Source organism: Zalophus californianus, chromosome 4 (assembly GCF_009762305.2).
Source record: "Zalophus californianus isolate mZalCal1 chromosome 4, mZalCal1.pri.v2, whole genome shotgun sequence".
NCBI classification, from domain to species: Eukaryota; Metazoa; Chordata; class Mammalia; order Carnivora; family Otariidae; genus Zalophus; species Zalophus californianus.
The window spans coordinates 32,872,398-32,893,097 of NC_045598.1; the positions used below are offsets into that span (position 1 = coordinate 32,872,398).

General features: G+C 47.7%; 1 protein-coding gene and 1 long non-coding RNA gene across 5 annotated transcripts in view; both read right to left on the reverse strand.

Moving 5' to 3' along the window:
• Positions 1-3,090: 3,090 nt before the first annotated feature.
• Positions 3,091-6,393, reverse strand: LOC113909534. The gene is made up of 3 exons (XR_003515762.1): positions 6,238-6,393; positions 4,802-4,849; positions 3,091-3,247 (listed from the first exon to the last, which is right to left on the reverse strand). It is a non-coding gene; the product is annotated as an uncharacterized LOC113909534 (long non-coding RNA).
• A 3,664-nt stretch (positions 6,394-10,057) lies between these two features.
• Positions 10,058-20,700, reverse strand: part of FOXJ3 (forkhead box J3) — a 139,879-nt gene continuing 129,236 nt past the window's right edge. For 3 of the 4 annotated variants that reach the window (XM_027589730.1, XM_027589650.1, XM_027589567.1), the window contains 2 exons: positions 15,100-15,207; positions 12,857-13,076 (listed from right to left, as the gene is read on the reverse strand). In XM_027589730.1, the coding sequence (XP_027445531.1) occupies positions 12,961-13,076; positions 15,100-15,207 (224 nt within the window). In that variant the 3' untranslated portion in view covers positions 12,857-12,960. Of the gene's footprint in view, positions 13,077-15,099; positions 15,208-20,700 lie in introns of all 4 variants that reach the window. The other variant, XM_027589476.1, reaches the window with a different exon arrangement.

Below are 20,700 nucleotides of genomic sequence, written 5' to 3' on the forward strand. Positions count from 1 at the left end.
GTGGCACTTTTAACGAGGGCAGGGTTACTGAGTAACCAGGGAGTCTTATCAGCATCTCCTCGGCTAGCCTGTCAACTCAGGCCTAATCAGATAAGGCTCGAGACAGCCCTGGAAGATAAGAGATCAGTCCCCGGAGGCGGGCAGAGAGCCCCTGCCCCTCCCTGGGCTCCCAGTTTAACCCCGAGCCAGGCTAGGTCCAGTATCCACTGACCAACCACACACACTCACTGACACCTGCTCCAGGTCAGGCCCCGAGCTGGGGTGGGGCTGCAGACCCCGCCCAGCCCTTAAGGAGGGAGGCCCAGACCGGGGCAATGCAGGGTGATTAGGGGAGTGGGGGTTGGGGGGTGGATGGAGGAGCCATCCCACCCAGCCCAGAGGCAGGGAGTTCAGGAAGATTTCCCAAAGGAGGTTGTGTCAGCACGGAGTTCTGGAGAATGGGTGGAATTTTCTTAGAAAAGGGGCCAGGGATAGGCTATTTCTTGCAAAGGACGCTACATGTGGAACAAGCAGGAGGTAAACAGGCCTGGAATATTCAGGGAATGTGAGTAGTTCAGCCTAGGGGAAGAGGGGGTTACCAGGGGGCTTCAAATGATGAGAGATGAGTGGTAGACCAAGGTAGGTACTAGGTTTGGCCACTATGACTTTAAGGAAGGACTCAGCTCTGCTGTCCCACGGGCCTGGGTTCAAGTGCCACCTGTACTGCATGATTTTAATGTGTGTGAACTTGGGCAAATTGTTTTTCCTCTCTGAGCCTCAGCACCCCTTGTGGATCAACACTACTACGAACACCTACCTTGTGGGCTTATTCTGAGGATTAGAGATGTTGTAAAGATGCTTAGCTCAGTGCCTGGCACACACAAAGCACTCAGCAAAAGTAATCCCATTATTATTATTTTTATCAGTAGCAGCAGCAGCTTCTGGTCCCCGTTGACCCCTCTGGTGACCACTTGCCCATCTGAGCCACAGCCTTTCCTCATCTTGTGCTGACCTTGCCTGTCCTTCAGCCTCAGATTGTCGTAGAATGAACTCCTCCCCTCTCCCTCCCGACACCCTAGCCCCTGCTCCCCTCACCTCCTCAGTCCTGTTTCTGCCTTCCAACTACTGCCCCCACCATGTGTGCCCTCCCCTTCTGCTTCCCTTCTTCCCCAACTAGAGCAGCCTAATTTCCCCATCCTGACCTTTCCCACCAGGCTCACCTCCCCCACCCTTCCTGAACAGGCTTCCCTGCCTCTGAACATGCTGTTTTATCTGCCTGGAAGGCTTTTCCATCCTTGTCACTAGGTAAACTCCTACTGAAACTTGAAGGCCCAGACCAAATAACCCCCACTGCGTCCCCAGTGAAATAACCTAAGTTCCCGTAGAACCAGATACATTCCCCCACTGGGGGTCTTGTTGGGTAGGCTTACTTGGGTGTGTGTTTCTGCCCCACTAGACTCGGACCCTCTGGCTCAGTGGATGTTCCTTGTGTTCTCTTGTGAGCAAGGCCTCCAGGACACAGAAGAAGGAAAGCCCTCAGCGCTCCATTGTTCTAATCTACAAACAAGCCAGGCCAGAAGCCAGGACAGCTTTCAGGAAGGTGACAGGGGCAGGAATCCCAGGGTGGAGAGAGTCAGTATTGAAGAAGGGCCTAGAGGAGCAGAACCTGACAGGCAGGAAACTACAAAGGGGTCTGGCCCAAGGCAGGGGGTGGGGGAGGTGGGGGGTGGTGGGCAGGAAACACTTGCCCTACCTGCCCTCCCAGGCCAGCTGGACTGGACTTCCCTCCCCTCTCCTGTGTGTGTGTGTGTGTGTGTGTGTGCGCGCGCGCGTGCCCACGCTGGGGTCTGCACGTCCAGTCCAGACCCATGGTGGCCTCTGCTCACTGAGCACTGGGTGGGAGTGTGCACTGGATGGGGATGGGGAACGGGATAGGCTCTGGGAGGGTAATGGATGGAGTCCAGGTTGAAGGTGAGGCTAGACGTCTTGCGTAAGGGTAGAGTTTGCTGTGATTGGGATGGAAGTGAACACCAGGTGCAGATCTGGAGTACGGTTGAGGTTGGCCCTGGCACTGAACTGGGGTGGGTGGAGGTGAGCTGGGTTAGGGTGAAAGCTGGTTAGCGTCAGCCTGAGGTTCTGGGTTGGGGCTGGGGCTAAGCTGGGGCAAGATGGAGGAGCGGTTAGTGGTAGGAGTTCAAAACAGGACTCAAAGTGGGGTTTGAGTCTGGGGCAGGGTTAGAATGGAGCTGGGGGAAGGGAGGGATGTCAGGGTTAGGTTTGGATTGGGTTGCCGCTGGGATTGGGTTGATGTTGGGATTGCAGATGATGTGGAGGCTGGTTAGGATTGGGTTCAGGATCAAGGTTGGATCAGTATGGGGCTCAAGCGAAATGAAACGTAGTTGAACATCAAGGAGGAGGCTTGGGTGGGGCTGCTGTGCGCTGGAAGAGTCCTGTTTCTGGCTGGCTTTGGTTTTCAGTCTTTCCCCTCCCCAGGTACAGAGGGACTGGTGGGGCTTTGGTTCCTAAAGCCTCTTTCTCCCCTAGCCTCCTAGCCAGGGCCTACCTGGTACAAGGTAGAACTGGAACGGGTTGCGGGGGGCGGGGGATGTTGTGGGAGTGATGTAGTCCATGCTGTGGGAAAGAGGAAATGGCTCCTAGGCCTCAGACTTTTGGGCCCTGCCCTACTAACCACTTCTGACGCCTGCCCTGGGAAATGGGAACCAACTCCCCTTCCCGTACCCTCACAGTTCCTGGCCCAGCCCCTGCCCAGGTGTGAGTTCAGGGCCCCTTCTTGCACTCCTATGTTGAAGCGGTGGGGGCCCTTCCAGAACCCCAGGTCCACACCTGAGTCCTTGACATCGGCCCCCAGGACCCCCACGCCCCTCTTCATTCCTTATGGGCAGCAGGTGGGGCTGGGATTGCTGGGCTTCCCACAGCCAGGGCCACCCCTTCTGGCAAGCTCTGGAGCCTTCCAGGCTGTGCCACCTCTTCGACCTGCTGCCCCACCTGAAAACCCACCAGCAGCTGCCCCAGGCCTTCAGAAGAAAGCCCAGACTCCTTGGCCTGGCATTCAAGGCCCTTCGTGGTCAGCCCCTGCTCACCCTTCAAATCAGGATCCCCAAAGCGCCCCTAGGAGTGAATCGGGAAGAAGGGCCCGGACCTGCTGTAGCTGACAGAGCACCAGCTTTGAAGCGAGGCAGCCCTGGGTCAGAGTCCCAGCTCCTTCAGGGAACAGCTGTGTGGCCTTTCCCAGACTCCGTTTCTACATCTGAAAAATGGAGACAAGAACTACATTGTGAATTTCAGATTGTCTAGAAAAGTTTCCTCCCTGACGCCCAGCTCCAGCAAGCCTGGCTTAAGACCCTCTCCACCTCCTCTGGGCTCCACTGACACTTTCCCACCGGAAAACTTGCCAAACTGTCTGTCTTGCCCACTTTCCTCTGAGTTCCTGAAAGCAGAGCCTGTGTCATGCTCCGTCGTGACCCCAGTACTCATACAGGCCCGGCACTTAGTGGGTGCCGCTGAGCCCTTAGGGCATTAGGAAGATCGTGCTATTTGCAATAATCCTAACACTCACTATGGATCGAGTGCTTTACAGTGTGGAAACCGGCCACCCCTCCCCAGCACCAGCAGCTGTTGTGGCGGGAGGGGGCTCAGGTCCCTCTGAAGATGCCTGATGCTATTCCTTTCGGCCCAGAAGTTAACTCTTGGGTTTGCGTGACCTAGGCGTGGTTCCAGCATGCACGCACGTTAAAGTTGTGTCCACCGCAGCCCTGTCCCCGCCAGGCTGGGCTCTGCTTCCTGGCGGGCCCAAGGCCCCAGCTGACCCCAGCAGGAAAGGCCCCGGGATGGAGCCCAGGTGGGAGTCTAGAGACTTCCATGCTGCCCTGTGTGACCTTGAGGAGGGAGGGTGTGGCTCACATCTCACAGCCTCCCCATCCTGCTCGTAAACATGTCCTGGAGGGTGTAACAAGCTCTGGTTCCTCTAAGAGCCCAGAACTACCTGAGGAAGACTTGCAATGTGTGTGAATATGTAAGAAATAACCGTAGAACCCCATTTTATCGATGGTAAACTGAAGCTCTGAAGCCCAGACAGCTTAAGAGACCATGACTTTCCCAAGGGCGCAGAATACACAGGGGCCAGGTACAGTTGTATTGGTAGTGCCCTGCGGGCACCCAGCCAACAGAGAGGATAGGTGTGGACGCATGCCATGCGGCTACCTAGGCCTAGGGGAAGGCACAACTTTTCGCATTCATAGCCAGGTGCACTTGGCAGCAGCTGCAGTCTCAATGCTGAAAATTCCAGAACAGAAGCCAGTTCTCACAAATTCCAAGAAAAGGCTTAAACAGCTACTCGGTGCATACATCCTGCAGTATCTTCCAGGCCCCAGACTCCCATCTTTAAGGAAGGGGAAGAAGAAAGGAGCAGCTGCTGCATCAGACTCCGTGAAGTGGGTCCATGATGCCCATTTTCAGAGGAGGAAACAGAGACTCTCAGAAGAGAGTGCACCATGTTACACAGAAAATGATTGCTGTGTTGGATTTGAAGCCTATTGGCTTGACCCAAGTCCAGGCTGGGCTGGAGGGCGCCCTCCCCTCCCCGGGGCCCTGGGAGGCAGGCTCCTTCCCCCAGGCTCCAGGGGGCAGTTGGTTTTTCCTGTCACATCCCTGTGGCCTGGCCAAGATGAGGCCATGGTGGCGCTCTGTCCACCAGCAGCTGCCTCCTGTTCCCCCAGCCCTCGGTCTGCTCTGGGCATCAGCCACGGAGACCCCCTACCTCCCCGGAGACTACCAGGAGAGTTTTGTGGAAGAGACAGCGTACCTTGGTGGGAAGAGCAGACTTGGAGGGAGGCACAGCTGGCTTCCTGATCTGTCACCGGAAGGAAAGAGACACGGCTGGAGCCCTGGCCCCATGGCCCGGAGGCCACAGGCTAAAGGGAGCAGACTGAGAGCCACCAGAGAAGGTCCCGTGGGGCCAGGTCTGAGAATGCTTGCCAGACGACGTGGTGTTAGAACTGGGCCTTGACCAACGGGCAGATTTGGACCCACAGAGACGGGGGCTGTGGGGCGAAGGCATGGCAGCGGGAAGCACAGACGGGAAGGGAGTGGGGGGCTTACTGCCGCCGAGAATGTGTCAAGAGGTGCTGTGGGCGACAGCCAGGGAAGGAGAATTTAAATCCCGGGCTAAGGCACGCTGCCCTTGACTTCGGGACAGTGGGAGGCCTGCAAGGGCAGGTAAGACCTGGAGAAGAGCGTCGTTCCCCGAAGACTGCCGTGGCACGAGGGACGGAAGCTGGCTGCCTATGTGTGGCTGCAGCAACTGTCTGGCCGCACAGGGGTGCGCTCAGCCCCGCCAGGGCTCCGGGGGGCGAGGACGGTGTGCGGGCGGCGGGAGCCTGCCTGCAGAGGAGGGGGGGGCAGGCAGAGTGGGCAGGGCAGGCTTGGGGACCGTGATGTGCCGGGGCACGCGCCGGCTGCCTTCCATCTGACTCCTCTGGGACGATCTCCTCAACACTTCGACGTAAGGCACTCCATCTCCACTTTACAGATAAGGAAACCGAGGCTCAGAGAGGACAGTGTCTTGCGCAGATGAAATTCCAGCTTCTTCTGACTGCAGAGTCTGTGTTCTTTCCATTGACTCCTGCGTTTTTCTGCCCTCTGGGGCCTACAGGGAACATGCTCGGCCACAGGCCAGGAGCTCGGGAGGGACTGGCTTCTGGCCCGGCCTGGCAGCTCTGGGTGGGGCAGGGTGGGGGCTGCCTGGGGGCAGGAGCAGGTAGCACTAGATCTGGGATCCAGCTCAGATCGGTAGGCAGCTGCCGCCACGGGGTCAAGGCCACGGTCGAGATGAGAAAAGGGGAAGATTCATGTGTATTGCACCCACAGTCCCAAACGCTGACAGTGCCTGGGAACCCAGCTCTCTCCCAGGCAAGTGTCCCCCCCAGGACGTGGGTTCCTGGGGAGACTCAAGTGACTAAGAAGGCTCAGAAGGGAGGAGGGCGGCAGAATTGGAGCAAGGAGATAGCTCCCCCCCCCCGCCACCGCCGCAGCATGCTTTCTCTAGCTGCCCCGGACGGGCACATACAGATACACAGAGCTCACAAGCACGCACACCAAGGACTCCCTCCCAGACAGTCTCACACACATACATAAGGCCCCGTGGGCACCATCAGTCACACGGCCATCTGTGGTCACCCTTAGTCACCCAGGTACGGGTTACACGTACCCCGGAGTCACAGTTTGTGTGCTTACACTCACCCAGAACCAGAGGGCTGTTCCCAGGGCAGGCTCGGCCTGTGAACCTCAGCAGGCACGGGAAGGGTGGGAAGTGTCCTCGGACATCTTTATTGCCATTGTCCAGGACAGGAAGTTGCGTCTCTGACCTTCTGGGGCCTGCACTGAGAGAGGGGCATCTTCACCCTCCGTGGCGTCAGCTCAGATCCTGCGCTGGGGTAGGATCCTGTGGGGTGGGGCAGGATGGGTGTGGTGACTAGCCATGAGGGAGGTCAAGGGCACCAGGAGAGTTTTGTGGAAGAGACAGCGTACCTCGGTGGGAAGAGCAGACTGAAGGGAGGCACAGCTGGCTTCCCGATCTGTCACCGGCCTCTCTCACTGGCTGTGACCTTGGGCAGATGACTTCACGTCTCTCAACAAGGAGACAACGAGAGACGACTCAGCCCTCAGCCCCCAGAGCAGCGGGGTGTTAACTCAGATAATGGCTCCGATACTGGCTAGGGGGCCTGGCAAGTGGTGGCAGTGATCACAATGCTTGTGATGGCCGCAGGAGAGTGTGAATGCATGGGGACGCCAAAGCCTGCTTAGGCTGAGGCAGGGCTGGGAGGGCAAGGTACGCAGCTGGCCAGGCCACGGCCCTCTTCACACCTGCCGAAACGAGCCCAGCCCCCAGCATCGGCGGCTCCCAGAAAGGCAGAGCCTCAGGACACTCAAAGAATTAGGGGTTGGAGGTGGGGTGACCTTTCCCGCTCTGCCCTGGGAGCCTACAGGCGGGGCAGCAGGCTCAGGGGCAGCTCCGCAGCAGGTCCCACCAGTATGTTCATTGATGAGAACTATAGGGGCTCCTTGGCTCCCTTTAGCAACCTCTGATGTGGGAGCAGATTCTGGGGGCTGGCCACTGGGCTCCCTGCCTGTCTTTGGGAGCCCCCAGCCCTGGGGCTTGTGGAGAAAGGGAGCACAGCCCCCAGTGGGAAAAGCGACCTTCGGAAACGGGGAAGGCACACAGCTGGCAGCCCTATGCCCTCTGGTGGCCTCTGGTGCTCACTGCAGCCTCAGTGCTTTGTGCTAAGGCCCCGTGCTCTGCCCCACAGCAGTGGGCACTGCGAGGAACTGACAGCACATTGTGGTGAAGAGGGTGGCTGGGTGGCCTAGGTATGAAATCCCAGCTCTGCTGTCCCTGCTGCTGCTGCTATTATTATTATTATTATTATTATTATTATTATTATTATTATATTACCAGCATCATTTCTACTACTTACGAGCTGGATGACCCTGGGCAAGTGACTTACCGCTTTCTGGCTCAGATTCATTTACAACATGAGGTTGAGAATACTATCTACCACATAGCCATTTTAATAAAGTGTAAATACCATCTCCACGGCACTTGGGAGAAGTAATATTAAGTAATAAACGGTAGCTGTCCACCCCAGGTCTGCCCTCTGCACATGCTGACTAGTTACACGTCATACATGGAGGGAGACACATAGGGAGATAAGTTCAAAATCACTCTTGAAAATCCTTTCGGAAGGTACCATGCTGGGGATAAAGACACCAAGTCTCAGTAAGACAAACACGGCCAGTTTTTCTTGGTTATAGTCTGTCTCTGAGGTAGCTGACTTGTATCCAAAGGCCCTGTTGTGCAGAACATGTGGATCTTTATCCACCAGAGTCACTCTCGGCACTGACGCAGGTGCTCTTGCGGACGGTACAGGGACGTGGCTACCGGTTACAGTCTCAGGTTCAGATCTGCCACCTCACACTCACAGAGGGGCACACGCTCATCACAGGTGGACAGTATTTCCATTCTCTCTTTTTGGCCAAGTGTGTACAACTGCCTTGGAGAGCTCTGAGTGCACACCGGATATAGCTGCACTGTGCCTGCCTCTCTTCCGTAAAATGGGGCAGTAACAGTACCACAGCATCAGGTTCCTGCTTAGGTCAGGTAAGACAACGTGTGTAGGAATTTTAAATTCCTGCCAAGTAGATGACACTCCCCCCTTCCCCCTCTTCCCCAAGTCTTCCTCTAGATACTGACTTTGAGCAAGTCACTTCCCTCTCTGGGTCTGTGTTCTCAAGAGCAAAATGCAGGAGCTGTCTTAGATGATTTCAAAGGCTGCTTCTAGCTTGAAGCCTTCAAGATAGTTAACGATTCTAGGGAGTTAAGATGCAGTCAAGCCTTACATGAATGCTAACTGATGCTTATGTGGCTTTCACAGGACTGCTTTATCCAGCTGGTAAGGGCACATCTATAAATAGCAGCCCTTTGCACACTGGAACATGTCAAAGCCTTGAGAATTAAACATGCATCTTAATGATCTTGTTTACTTTTTTCATTTGATTAGCCCGAAGTTGCACTTCAGCTGCGCCTGAATCAGCACAAAGTGACCGGGTTTAACCATGCCCCTCCTACAGCCCTTCAGAGGCACTGCTAATGACCAAAATTTACCTGTAATGGCAGAAAACCAGAGCTCCTCCCTCCGAGAGACACACATACACTGGTGGACAGGCATTACCTCTGGCTTTGGGAAAACTCCCTTTTGGAAGGCAGTGAGGTAAAAAGAAACGAGCTTTGCATGAAGTCAGACCCAGACTGATTTATCCCAGGTCTTCTATTAGCTGTGAGAACTTAAACAAGTTAAACTTTCTGAGCCTCAGTTTCCCCAACAGTAAAACTGCAATACATAACTTTTCCTGGCAGTGATGTATGGGTTCAGTTAGAAGTAGCAGGAGACCCTGGGCAGGATTATGGGATTGGCAGGAAGCCCTCCCCGTCTTGAGTTAGGCAGACTGCAGCTTCAAGTCCACTTCCACCAGTATTATTGGTCTGCCTAGTGCTTAGCCTCTGAACCTGTTTCCGTATCATTGAAGTTGGGACCCCACCACTTATAGGATTGCTGTGCTTGGTTCTTCACCAGCAAACCATCACTTCTTCCGCTTCCATCCCCATCCCTATGCTAGTCTAGCTTCCATGCCTAGCTCATAGCAGTGGTGTAAATGGAAAAACCTTCTCCTATCTGTCTAGGACCCTTTGAAGACTTAAACTTAAGTAGCCCATGTCAGGTTAAGGCCTTCCTAGACCACTGCCTCAGCCCTCAGCATAACCTAACTCCTCACCACCAGAATCTTGCCCTGCTAGGGTGCACCTTCAGAGCAGCTACCCTGGGCTGTGCCCCTGAGCTGGTGTCTGTTGCCTGTCCTGGCTAAGTCTGCACTCACTAAAGGCAGGAGTTGTGGCTTTCTCCTGGGAAGGCTGACAGAGCATGTATTCAACAAATGTTAAGAAGCTCCACTTTCACCTTTAGGAGGCACCTCTCTGGGAAGGCACATGTGGGGGCAAGAATGGGGTCAAGGATGCGGGTAGGGTAGGGGAATTTCTTGGAAGTAACAGAGGATGGTGTAAAAGAACATGATATTGGAATCAGATAAGCTGGATTCAAACTCAGCTCTGTCACTTCCAATAAAGGATCTGGGTAAGCCACTGTACCTCCGAGTTGTAACCACATTATAAAATGAAGGCAACAGTTATCTACTTAGCACAGCACCTGGCATATGCTGAGTGCTTTTACTGTTCTAAATGTTTAAATGCATTAATTTAATCCCACTACAACTCTAGGAGATAGGTAATTATCCTCATTTTGAAGACACTGCAAATGAGGAAAATGAGGCTCAGAGAAACTAAGTACGTTCCCCAAGTTTATAGAGCTAGTGAGATACCCCTAAAGGCAGCAACACATGGGACACAATCTCCAAGACCACAAGGACTGTCTCCAAGTTTCTCCAAGGACTGGCTCCAATCTTGTTCCCTCAATTGTAGCAAATGACACAGGCCAACTGGTGTTATAAATAGAGTTAACATAATATATTTATTTTAAGTGCCATTCATGCATATCAGTTCTGGCAGCAACAATCCTAATGACACTTGGGGTATTTCTTTACAGCACTAAACAGTTACAAAGAATGGGTGCCGTTCATCATAGAGGCAAAATATGAAATCGTGCAATAGCAAAACTGTAGAAACATTAAAACACTGACTGTCCAACAGCAGTACAGAGAGCAGGTTGTGTTTGCACAAAAAGCCAATGCATTTTCATCACATATATACAATATAGATATGTACACATCACCCTCTGAATGAACAATATCAAAATACTCTATTCCATTTGAAATAATCCCCGGATTGATTGATTCCCTCCCACTTCAAAGGACATCTGAGAGACATATATTTACAAGAACACACATGAATACATTTACATTTCAAAAACTGCCACAAATGCCAGTCGGATTATTTTCCTGGACAGAGTACCCCATTTGATTATATGCATTTATTCTTTTCCCCAAAAGTCTTCAATTTAAGCCCAAAACAGAACTTGCTCTGCATTAACAACTACCAACTGAAACAGCCACTAGAGGGGATGCTCTGCACCTCACCAGGTAGCTTTGGCTGGCTGAAGCCCACTGAGAAGGCCTGTCTTGGGCTCCCAGGCCACCTGCATCACAAGAGTGCGATGGGTCTGAGTGGAGGCTCTGCCTCCAGGGCCATTTGTTAAGTTTAAATTCTCATAAAAATATTGATCACTGCAAATCAGTAAATGATTGCCAAATGGGAAATTAGCTTCACAAAATTTGTAAAAATCTTGATCAGTGGTTTCTACTCAAATCATTCAAGGTAAGACTGCATTCCAATACCCAAATTGTTTAAAGTGCACATTGCTACCCAAGCAATTTAAAGTTTCAAAACAGCTATTTTGGTATCTAGAAAACAGTGACTTGAGCAGACTACTGAAAGTACCCCCTCCCCGCCATTTTTTCAAGTTTTTGCTCTGCAGGCTGCTATCTCATCTTGCCCTCTGATCTGTGTAAGAGGGGCCTGTTGGCCGCCTTGCCAGAATCCTCCGATCTTCACTGATCCAAGGGGCTGGAACTGAGCTTCCCTTTTCATGCCAAGCAGGGTCCAGACAACAGGAACATAAAGCCCTTCCTTTCTCCCCAACCTCACCAGCCTTTACTATGGCTGGCTTCCCAGTGATTCATTAAAGGCAACACTCCATTAAAAAAAAACAAGTACCCACACACGTCGACAAACACTCTCACATACACACATACAGAAACAAAGATGTCTGTTTAGTTCAAGTAGAGAACACTCAACCACATTATCACTAAGGCTAATTAAAGTGATTTAAAGCATAAAGATAGAGACTAGAGATGCTAAAAAGCAACCAGTGAGCAGTTATTACTCCTTGATTTGATGGAACATATCATTACCCCATTATAACTGAAAGAAATTCTGCCTTTTTTATGGTCTAAAGAACCAATTCAAAATCTATTCATTTAAAAAAAAAATCTCATTTCTGTTACTTTTATGATAAAACTAAGACAATCAATCCATGCAAAGTAACTATGATACAATATGAAACAAAACAAAAAAACAACTAATAAAAACCCCAACGAGGCACGCCAAGTTTCAAAGAAAGTAACCCAATGTCATGCATACACAGACACACAGGACAACAGAAACAGCAGACCACTTAAGGATACTGCACTGAAGACTGAGGCAAATAAAATCTGTGTGTGGCTCTATCCTCCTTTCAGTGCTTCCTAAATGGAAAGAGAGTAAGTGAAGAAACTTGCATTATAAACAGTGCCCTGTTGTTCTATTGCCCAAATGAACTCTGATTCGAATTCCAGAAAAATCCTACTTAGCTAATACATCTCAATCAGCAGGAATGCTAAGATAGAGAAATATACTCACATGGTAAAAGGAGCGACGATAAAGAGAATGACACAATCTCTCTGATTGTCTTGTCTGTAAACTCTTAAGAAAAACAATTCTGTGCTTTCAGACACCACACTTCTCCTTAATGAACCCAATAGGAGCTGAGCATTCACAGAAGGCAGCAATAAATATTAAAATAACACTTTTGAAAATAATAAATACATGAGTGAATATGGAGGCAATGATTTTGTTAAAGAGCCAAGCAATGCCCAGCTGCTAACTGATCAAATACATTTTAGAACCGTTATAATGCAGATTTCGGAAAACAGACATTGACGAAGTACAACATAAACTCCGTAATCCCCCAACCATCAAAACAAATTTGGTCAGTTCTTTATGCTGCTCAGGAAAAACATGCCCCTCTGGATTGTTTGGAGAGTATCAAACTCTGGGTTCTTTGACTTACTGAGTAGAACTCAATACCCACGTTTCTGAAAAAGATTAAATAAGGGGAATTGGGCTTTGAAAAAAATCTATTTCCTTTCAGTTGCCTGTATCAGTTAAAAGCATCCTGCAGAAAATAGCCTAACAAGGAATAAAAACTCACAGTAACTTTCTTTTCAAGACGTAATAATCCAATTAGAAAAACTGAAGCCTTTCAGTAATTTTTGTACATATATTTACACATATGTATCTATAAACTGCTTGCAGCAAAATAGGCTCTGTCTGAAAAATCAGTCTGGCACTTGTGGTCAACATCAAACGGACACAAATATGCAAAAGCCGTTCAAATCACACAACAGTTAGGAGCTACACAGGGCAGCTGGCAGGGAGACAAACATGTAGTACTTGTCTGGGTCAGATAAAAGCAGTAAGTTATCCAGCTAAAATCTTTTTGATTGTCTTCAAAAGAAATTTTGACAACATCGGTAAAGTGATTAGCAACTTTGTTTTCTCAACTGGATTCTCTTCAACCCTTCCCTTCACTGCACAGAAAGGTGACGCTGGAGTCTGGTGCCTTGCAGAAACAAGCTCTACACAATTGAATCCCAATCAAAGTCATCCTGGATGTCATCTGGAGGCAGAGAGCGCCGCATCTGGAAGGCTGGGGAAGGCATCATGTGCTGCTGGTTCATGGCTCCGTGATGGCCTGGAAGGAAGGAGGCAGTGTCAGTAGTGACTTGGGTAGAGAGGAAAGGAATAAATGAACGCCTCCTGAGCACTTCCTTTGTGCCAGGCATTTGATCTTCCTAATCCATTCAGATGCCTTCACAGAGGTGGCTCTTATGATCCTCATTTTATAGATAGCAAGGCTTGGATTTAAGAGAATGGAGCAAGTTGCCCAAGGTCATACAGCTAGTAGGGGGAAGAGATTTGAACTCAGTTCACTTGACTCCAAAACCCATGCCTGTTTTGATTATACCAGGAGGTAGCAAGGAGGGCATAAAAAGAACGCTAGAGTGCCCAAGTGCTGATGCAACCCTTTCTCTTGGTCTGTCCTGCATCAATACATGTTTCGGTAACATGAACTGGCTCCCATGAGAATGGTAATGGGAGAATGATGTCAGTGCACCAGTGAAGTCACACTGGGTCATCCTGAATTCTCACCAGCAAGTTAACTTTTGGGCCACCACGCCAACAGTGGGTGAACACACAGAACACCAACACAGCTGAGTGCAGGGAGGCCATGGGAGACCAGGGTGGGGAACAGGGTGCTCCACACTCCCCTTCTTAGATTACTGTGGCCATGTGCAGCTTGTGCTCCCCAATTTTGGTGCATTCTGCCCTTGTCTCCAAAACTCTGACAAACCCCCTTCCAAACCAGACTATTTTCTTAAGGAACAATTTCTATTTATTTGCAAAATTCATTCTTTTATTAGGAATTAAACATATCCTTTTAATGTGGTGGAATTTTTACTGGATTATTGCAGTTTTGTTTGATTTGCTTGATCTGATTATAAAGTTTCAAGCAGCCTGAGGCTAATCTCGTTTTTCTGGTAGTAAGCCTGTAATTTTTAATGCACCATTTTATAAAATGCTACAGTTTTCAATGTATCACAGTATAGCAGAAATGCCTGTTTATTTTTTAACTTATAAATTTCTTACTATGCGCCAGGCACTAATTTAAGTGATTTACATCTAATCCTCATTGAATTCTCTTAACAACCCTAGAAGTTAGGCAGTGTTATGAGCTCCCTTTAACAGACAAGGAGGTTGACTAGGAAGTTAAGGCAGCTATCAAGTGGCAAAGCACCAGAATGCAAACCCTGGGAATCTGGTTCCAGAGTCTGAACTACCATATTTTGCCACCTACAAGTTCCTGGTGAGTGCTGAGGACAGATAACACTTCCTCCTCCCCATTCATCCAAAAACAGGTCACTTGGCCCTGACTCCTCCTTCACTGCTACCTGGCACACACTTCTTTGGGGGTTTTAAATTCACATCTGCACATGACCTTTCTGTTCCTCGAGCAGCCTAAGTGGAGGGCAGTATGGTACATGAGAACAACAACGAACTCTGAATCCAGATATCAAGACTTGAGTCTTGGTTTGGTCACTTAGCAAAACTGGTGGCTCTGGGCAAGTTATCTCCACTCCTGAGCTGGCACTTCCTCATCTAGATCATCCTTAAGCTATCTTCCACCTCTAACCATGTGCCTGCCTTTGCTGCCCTGATAAATGTAACTTATCCTGCATTCAGGAAGCCAGGGGGGACAGTTTATGAACTCGTGACTCCTGCAACTTACCTCCTCTGTAAGAGACTTCCTCAGAAACTAGAGCTGGGGGGACGTCAGCAGAATGAATGGAGCAGAATATACAGGAGGTAATCAAAGCGGGTTCTTGAAGTCTGCTCAAGTCCTGTCAGAGTCAAAAAGCTTCAAAGATACCTAAGACCCCAGAACAAGCTCTATGCCCCTGGACCTCTTTAGAGAGGCAAGACAACAATAAGAATCACAGCATCAAAGAGACTCAGGTCATACGGTCCAAACAACAAGTGACACTTGAATCTCTTTGCCCAGCACTGAGGCCAAGTAACTGTGCAGACTGTCATTCCATCCTCCCTTACCAGGGGAACTCACTCCCTCCTGAACAGCCTTGCTCATGCTGGGACAGCTAAAGCTTTTTAACATTACACTCTGAGTAAGAACTGCAATACAACACACCCCAAGTTACCTGCAATTGTCGTTCCTGGAGTGCTGAGTGCCTGTGGGATATGAGGGTAACCAGGGGGCGGCATCACTGAAGGAGGGAGATTTTGCCTGGAGTCTATGTACAAATTTCCTAACCAGATTGAAAAGCAGAATGAAGGAAAACATACTTAATAAATAAAACAAGTCAAGCATTAAAACCTTAATAAAATTATTACCTAAAACTAAATTAAGCAGGTAAGACGAGAAAAGAGAAAGAAAAATTACTCCTTTCAGATGCTAATACCAAAGATGGTGCCAGGCTGAGTGGGAGTACACTGACGCTAATTCTGGCATTGCCTCTTTCTGTCTGGAAGTCTGCAATCAAGTTGTCGTTACTGTTGCTGTTACACACCTCGTAACAGTTCAAAAGCATTTTCATATGTTTTATAATCTGAGCCTCCCACTAAGTCCAAAATGAGGGCAAGACAGGGACCATCTCCCCATTTTATGGATGAGGCAACTGAGGCTCAGAAAGACTAAGATCACATGCCCAAAGGCACATTAGTTTGACTAGCAACCAGTTCTCCTAGACCAAAGGCTCTTTCTACTAACCACTGTCCCTTTCTCCCTGATTTTCTCACTTTCAAAGTAGACTTATCCATGTGTGCCCTAGCTGATTAACAAAATGAATGGAGGCACAAAGTAAAAGGAAAGATCTGCACAAATTTAAAAGAGCTATACCAAGAAAAGGTGATGAAAAATGTATTATTTAGAAGTGTGAAGATGGGAAACATCTCATTTGAATGGCATTTCTGAAGGTTCTTAAATTAATATATTTTCGTCGACAGGAGCCATTAAGTATAACAGCTCTAAAATGTCAATTACACTGCATCCTAATGCTAAGTAGAAAGGGAAGGGAGCAAACATCCCATGCCCACCCACAATTACTCCTGGGGAAGAAGAACCATAACACTGACTCACATTGTATGAAACATCTGGAATTCTGGAAAGGCTATTTCTCCCTTAGGTATTCTACTGTGTCACACAAATTACAATTGCATCTAGCAATGCTGTAATCAAACTAGAAAACAGCAACCATTTCCCAGAGGCAACTAAAAGATGCTCAAAAGTAGGAACACTATTTGGCTACTCACAAGTTTTTACCTGTCACTGGAATGTCAGACTGTCACGCTTAAAACAGCCTCTGAGACAGCCTAATTCAAGCCTACCTCTGCTCATGCAGATGAGTACACAAGACTGAGAGAAAATAAGACAGAAACAGGGAACAGAACCCAGCACTTCTGACTTCCAGCCACTGCCTCCCAAGATGACATGCCTTTTTACAGTGAAGTTTACAGTCCTAACTAAGCTCTTTGACCAATTTGCCCTAGTGAAGATTTAGGAAGAAAAGAGAGAAGAATTATACTAAGCTGTACGCTCTGGTATATTCTTAGAGGAAAAAACCCACCCCGAAGTGCTGATCAGCCTTCACATGAGTGGCCAGCACACCTTCTTAAAAACTGCAGCAGGCTGAAGGGGCCACGCCACTATGAGTAATACGCTCACTTGTTCATCAGTGACTTCTCAGCCTGTGTTATAAAATCTTAGCTCTCTTTCTACTCATCCGTAAGAGCTCAAATCACAGTCAAAAGACAACTGATTTTTATGGAAATTCTGTTGTTTTTTTTTTTCGTTTCTCTTTTTTTGGCTTAGTAATTCTTACCTTAAAGGGGGAATGAGGTAACAATTAGAGAAGAATTGTGGGAATAAACAAGGATCACAGAAATAAACAGTCACCCACATTAAACAAATAGCCTAACTTTTTGAAATTCTGTCACATTCCTGACACTTTAATTTTCATATAGAAATTCTCATTACTCCTCTTTTTTTCTCATGTTCTCATTCTCTTCTAAATAATGAGAGTCAACCTGGACTTTCTAAACAAGAAATTAACTTCCAACGTACTTTTCAAGGACTTCAGAGATCCTACAACATTTAGAACACAGTTATGAAAATTTAAAAATCTAATCACACAATGTATTTATTGGAAGTGGACTCTTACTGAATGACCATTCATTCATTCATTCATTCAAGAAGTTATTTATGTTCCAGGCCTTTGCTCTAGGCACTGGGTAAACAAAAAAGAAAAAGGTGAGGTGCCCCAACAAACTCCCTCTTTTTGAAGCATATTCTCAGGCTGAGGGCAGCCAACAAAGTAACTTAATATGTTATGCACGCTACAGAAAAAAATAAAGCAGGGAGAAGGGACAAACAGTGCTGGACAGTAAGTGCTATTTAAATAGAATGGTTAGGGAAGGCATCACTTGAGTAGGTGCTTTTGGAGAAAAAAAACGTGAACAAGATTAAGGACATGAGTGAGCCATGTGTCTATCTGGGAGACCACTCTAGACAGAGGAAAGAACAGGTATAAAAAAGGCCCTGAGGTAGGTGGAGTGTGCCTGGTATGTTCAAAGAATAGCAAGGAGGCCACTGGTGTGGGAGCAGGGGGCTGGGGAGAGGGGAAAAGGATATAAGGTCAGAGAGTAATGGGGGACCAGACTGTGTGAGGCTATACAGGCCACACAAAGATTTTGGTTTTTACTGAGAAAACTGGGCACCAGTGAAGGGTTTTGAGCACAGAAGTGATCAGATTTCTGTGTCTTGTAAAAATCCCATTTATCCTGCAAAGTCCAGCTTCAAGCTGTCTTCCTCAAGGAAGTTTCTCTATCTTCCCAAGAGTTAAGCCCTGTTCTCTTACTCCCGCTGCTCTATGAGAGAAGCACAGTCTTCATCACACCAGGCTACGAGCTGCTCCTCGAGAGGAGGGGCTATCTGGACTTCTTTCTCCATCCCTACTGCCCAATGCATAGTCAGGCACAGAAAAAGTTTAAGTAAATACTTGCTGAATGAATGTACACCTACTCCTATTTAATGACCTTTAAGCCGAGCCCTCATTAAGAACAGCACAGCTAGAGGACTTAAACATTACTGGAACAAGACAAACTGTAAACACAGGTAAAACGATTTAGAAAGGAGAGACACCATGTACTATAATATCCTTTTCTCCTTCCCTTCCTCCCCTCTTCCACGCTAACACATTACAACACCTCTAAGGAGCCCAAAGAGGTATTTACCAAAAGGAGAATCTTGAAGACAGAAGTGGCTAAAGTTTGAAGCACATGGAGAGACTATATTCTGGGAGTCAAGATCTATACCCAAATGAACCTTGTAATTTTAGGCAAGTTGCTTTCTCTCTCTGGTCACAGTTTCCTTATCTGTTAGATAAAAGGATAAAATTAACAGCTCTCTGAAGTCCCCTCTTACACTCCATTTTGAATTTGTGGCAAAGATGTGCTGGGGCATAGAGAGACGAGAAGTGGGATATCTGAATAGATCTGATACAGAGGGATGTGAGAAGGAGAATAAAAGAATGATAGAAAAAGGCTTAGACTTAAAACAGAAGGAAGCAGGCTGAGCATGTAAAAAACCTGAGACTCTGAGAAGACATCAGTGGGCATGAGGTGACGAACACCTGCAGCACCAGTGATCAGAGAAAGTGTTGACAAAAGCCAACATGGCTTGGCAGGCCAAGGCTGGCATAAGTTCTTTTGACTCAGAAGGAAAAGATGAAAGGGGAAGGGGAGTTGGGAGAGGAATAAACACGAAAAATGATAGGTCTTCTGCCTTTTTAATAGGCTGTGAGTGGAGGAGCACTAAGAATCAAGAATGAGTTGTGGGGACCCTAGAGAAGGAAGGTGCTGGCAATAAAAAGGAAGGATGGCAGAAAAATTTAAAAGGATCACAGAGCACCAGATCCAAAGAAATCCAGGTCAAAGGTCAAGAAGAGATGACCACGGAGATCTAGTAACAAAGGGCTTTAAGAAATAATCCATGATCTCAGTCTAGAAAGAATCCAAAAGAGGTGCTTGGCCACTTTCACATGAGACACCAGCAGACGGTTAGTGCTTCTTCCATGACCATGAGTGCCAAGTTCCAAAACCAGAAGGTATACTTGGACATTACTTAGAAATTTAGGCCACAAAATCAAAGAAAGTCTTGTTTCACCACAAAAAGCTTTGAAATTCCAGAAAGGGGGAGTTACCAGCTAACATGTACAATGGCCCTTGAAACAGTTCTAAGACTGAGCCACACCTTCTTATCTTCCTAGAACTTTCCGATTTGCCACAGGCAATAATCTATAAGCAACATAGGTACCCACCCCGACCCTTCACATTTTAAGGCTGGCTGAAATGATTTGAGATGATTTAGCAGAGAACATGGCAGCACTTAGAAGAGCTAACTTCATAATTTATTTTGGTTGAACGGGGAAAGAAAAGAAGAAAGGAAAACCAAGGAACAAAGGACAGAGGGATGGTATGCCTCAAGGATTTAATGCCAGTTGGAAAAGTAAAAGTGATGTATCCTGAAGGGGACAAACTATGGGTTTGAAACCTATCAGAGGATCAAAGAAGATAAGCTGTCCATGTACAAGAGATAAAAAGATGAAATGGAAGAAAGCAAATAAGTGAAAATATATGCTAAGTTATACAGACCTTGATACTTAAAACGGAATATAGGGAGGATTCTGAGAAGATGGTGGAGTAGGAAGCACCAGGAATCTGTCTCCCAACCTAGACAAAAATGCACTGGTAGCGTCTGGTACAACAGAAAACACTGGAGTCTTTGGAACTTTGGAACTCTGTAAGTCTACTGACAGTTTGCAACTCAGAGAGGAAGGCTTAGATAATAAATCGCAGTTACTTTTGGTCAATTCCAGCTCTTAGCGCAATAGCAGTTACCTATCCCTCATCCCTACCCCCATGGCAGGCAGCTGTGCATGTGTTCCTGGAACAACTTACATAGCTTGCAGGAGCCAATGTAGGCAAAAAGGCCTCTGTTCTCCAAATACCACGGATCTGTGCTCTGATCACAGAGATGCAGACATAAAGGAAGGTAGTCATTGTTGAAGCTTCCACCAATGCTGCAAGCACCTCCCTTCCAAATAAACTGATTTCCAGGGATTATAAGGGGGCTACTACCCTCCTTTCCCCGCTCTTTCATTTTTCTCTTTTTACCCTTTCAGGAGGCAGACATTAAAAGCTAGGACACTGAAAAAGCTAGGAATTCCCCGCATATACTGGGAAAATTAGAAAGTGACTACCTATGCCAAGAGAAAAGCACAGATTCAGAGAAGACCTGAGAAGACCCTAGGGTGAACCTCACTCAGCACAAGGATACCTTGCAGCCACGAAGAAAACAAAAACAGGAGACAAAATAATTAAAAACAGCAAACCCTGGGGGGAAGGGACAGAAACTGGTTTCCATAGGTACCACACTATTAGATTCAAATGTCTAGTTTTCAACAAAAATCACAAAGCATACAAATAAACAGAAAAGTATGCCCTATTCAAAGCAAAAACAAATCAACAAAAATTGTCCTTGAAAAAGATCTGATGGCAGATCCACTACAAAGACTTTAAAACAAGTGCCTTAAAGATGCTCAAAGACTAAAGGAAGATGAGGAAAAAATTGTAATTACAATATGTGAATAAACTGGAAATATCAATAAAGAGACAGGAAACCTAAAAAGAAATAAAGAAATTCTAGCACTGAAAATTACAATAATTGAAATGAAAAATTCACT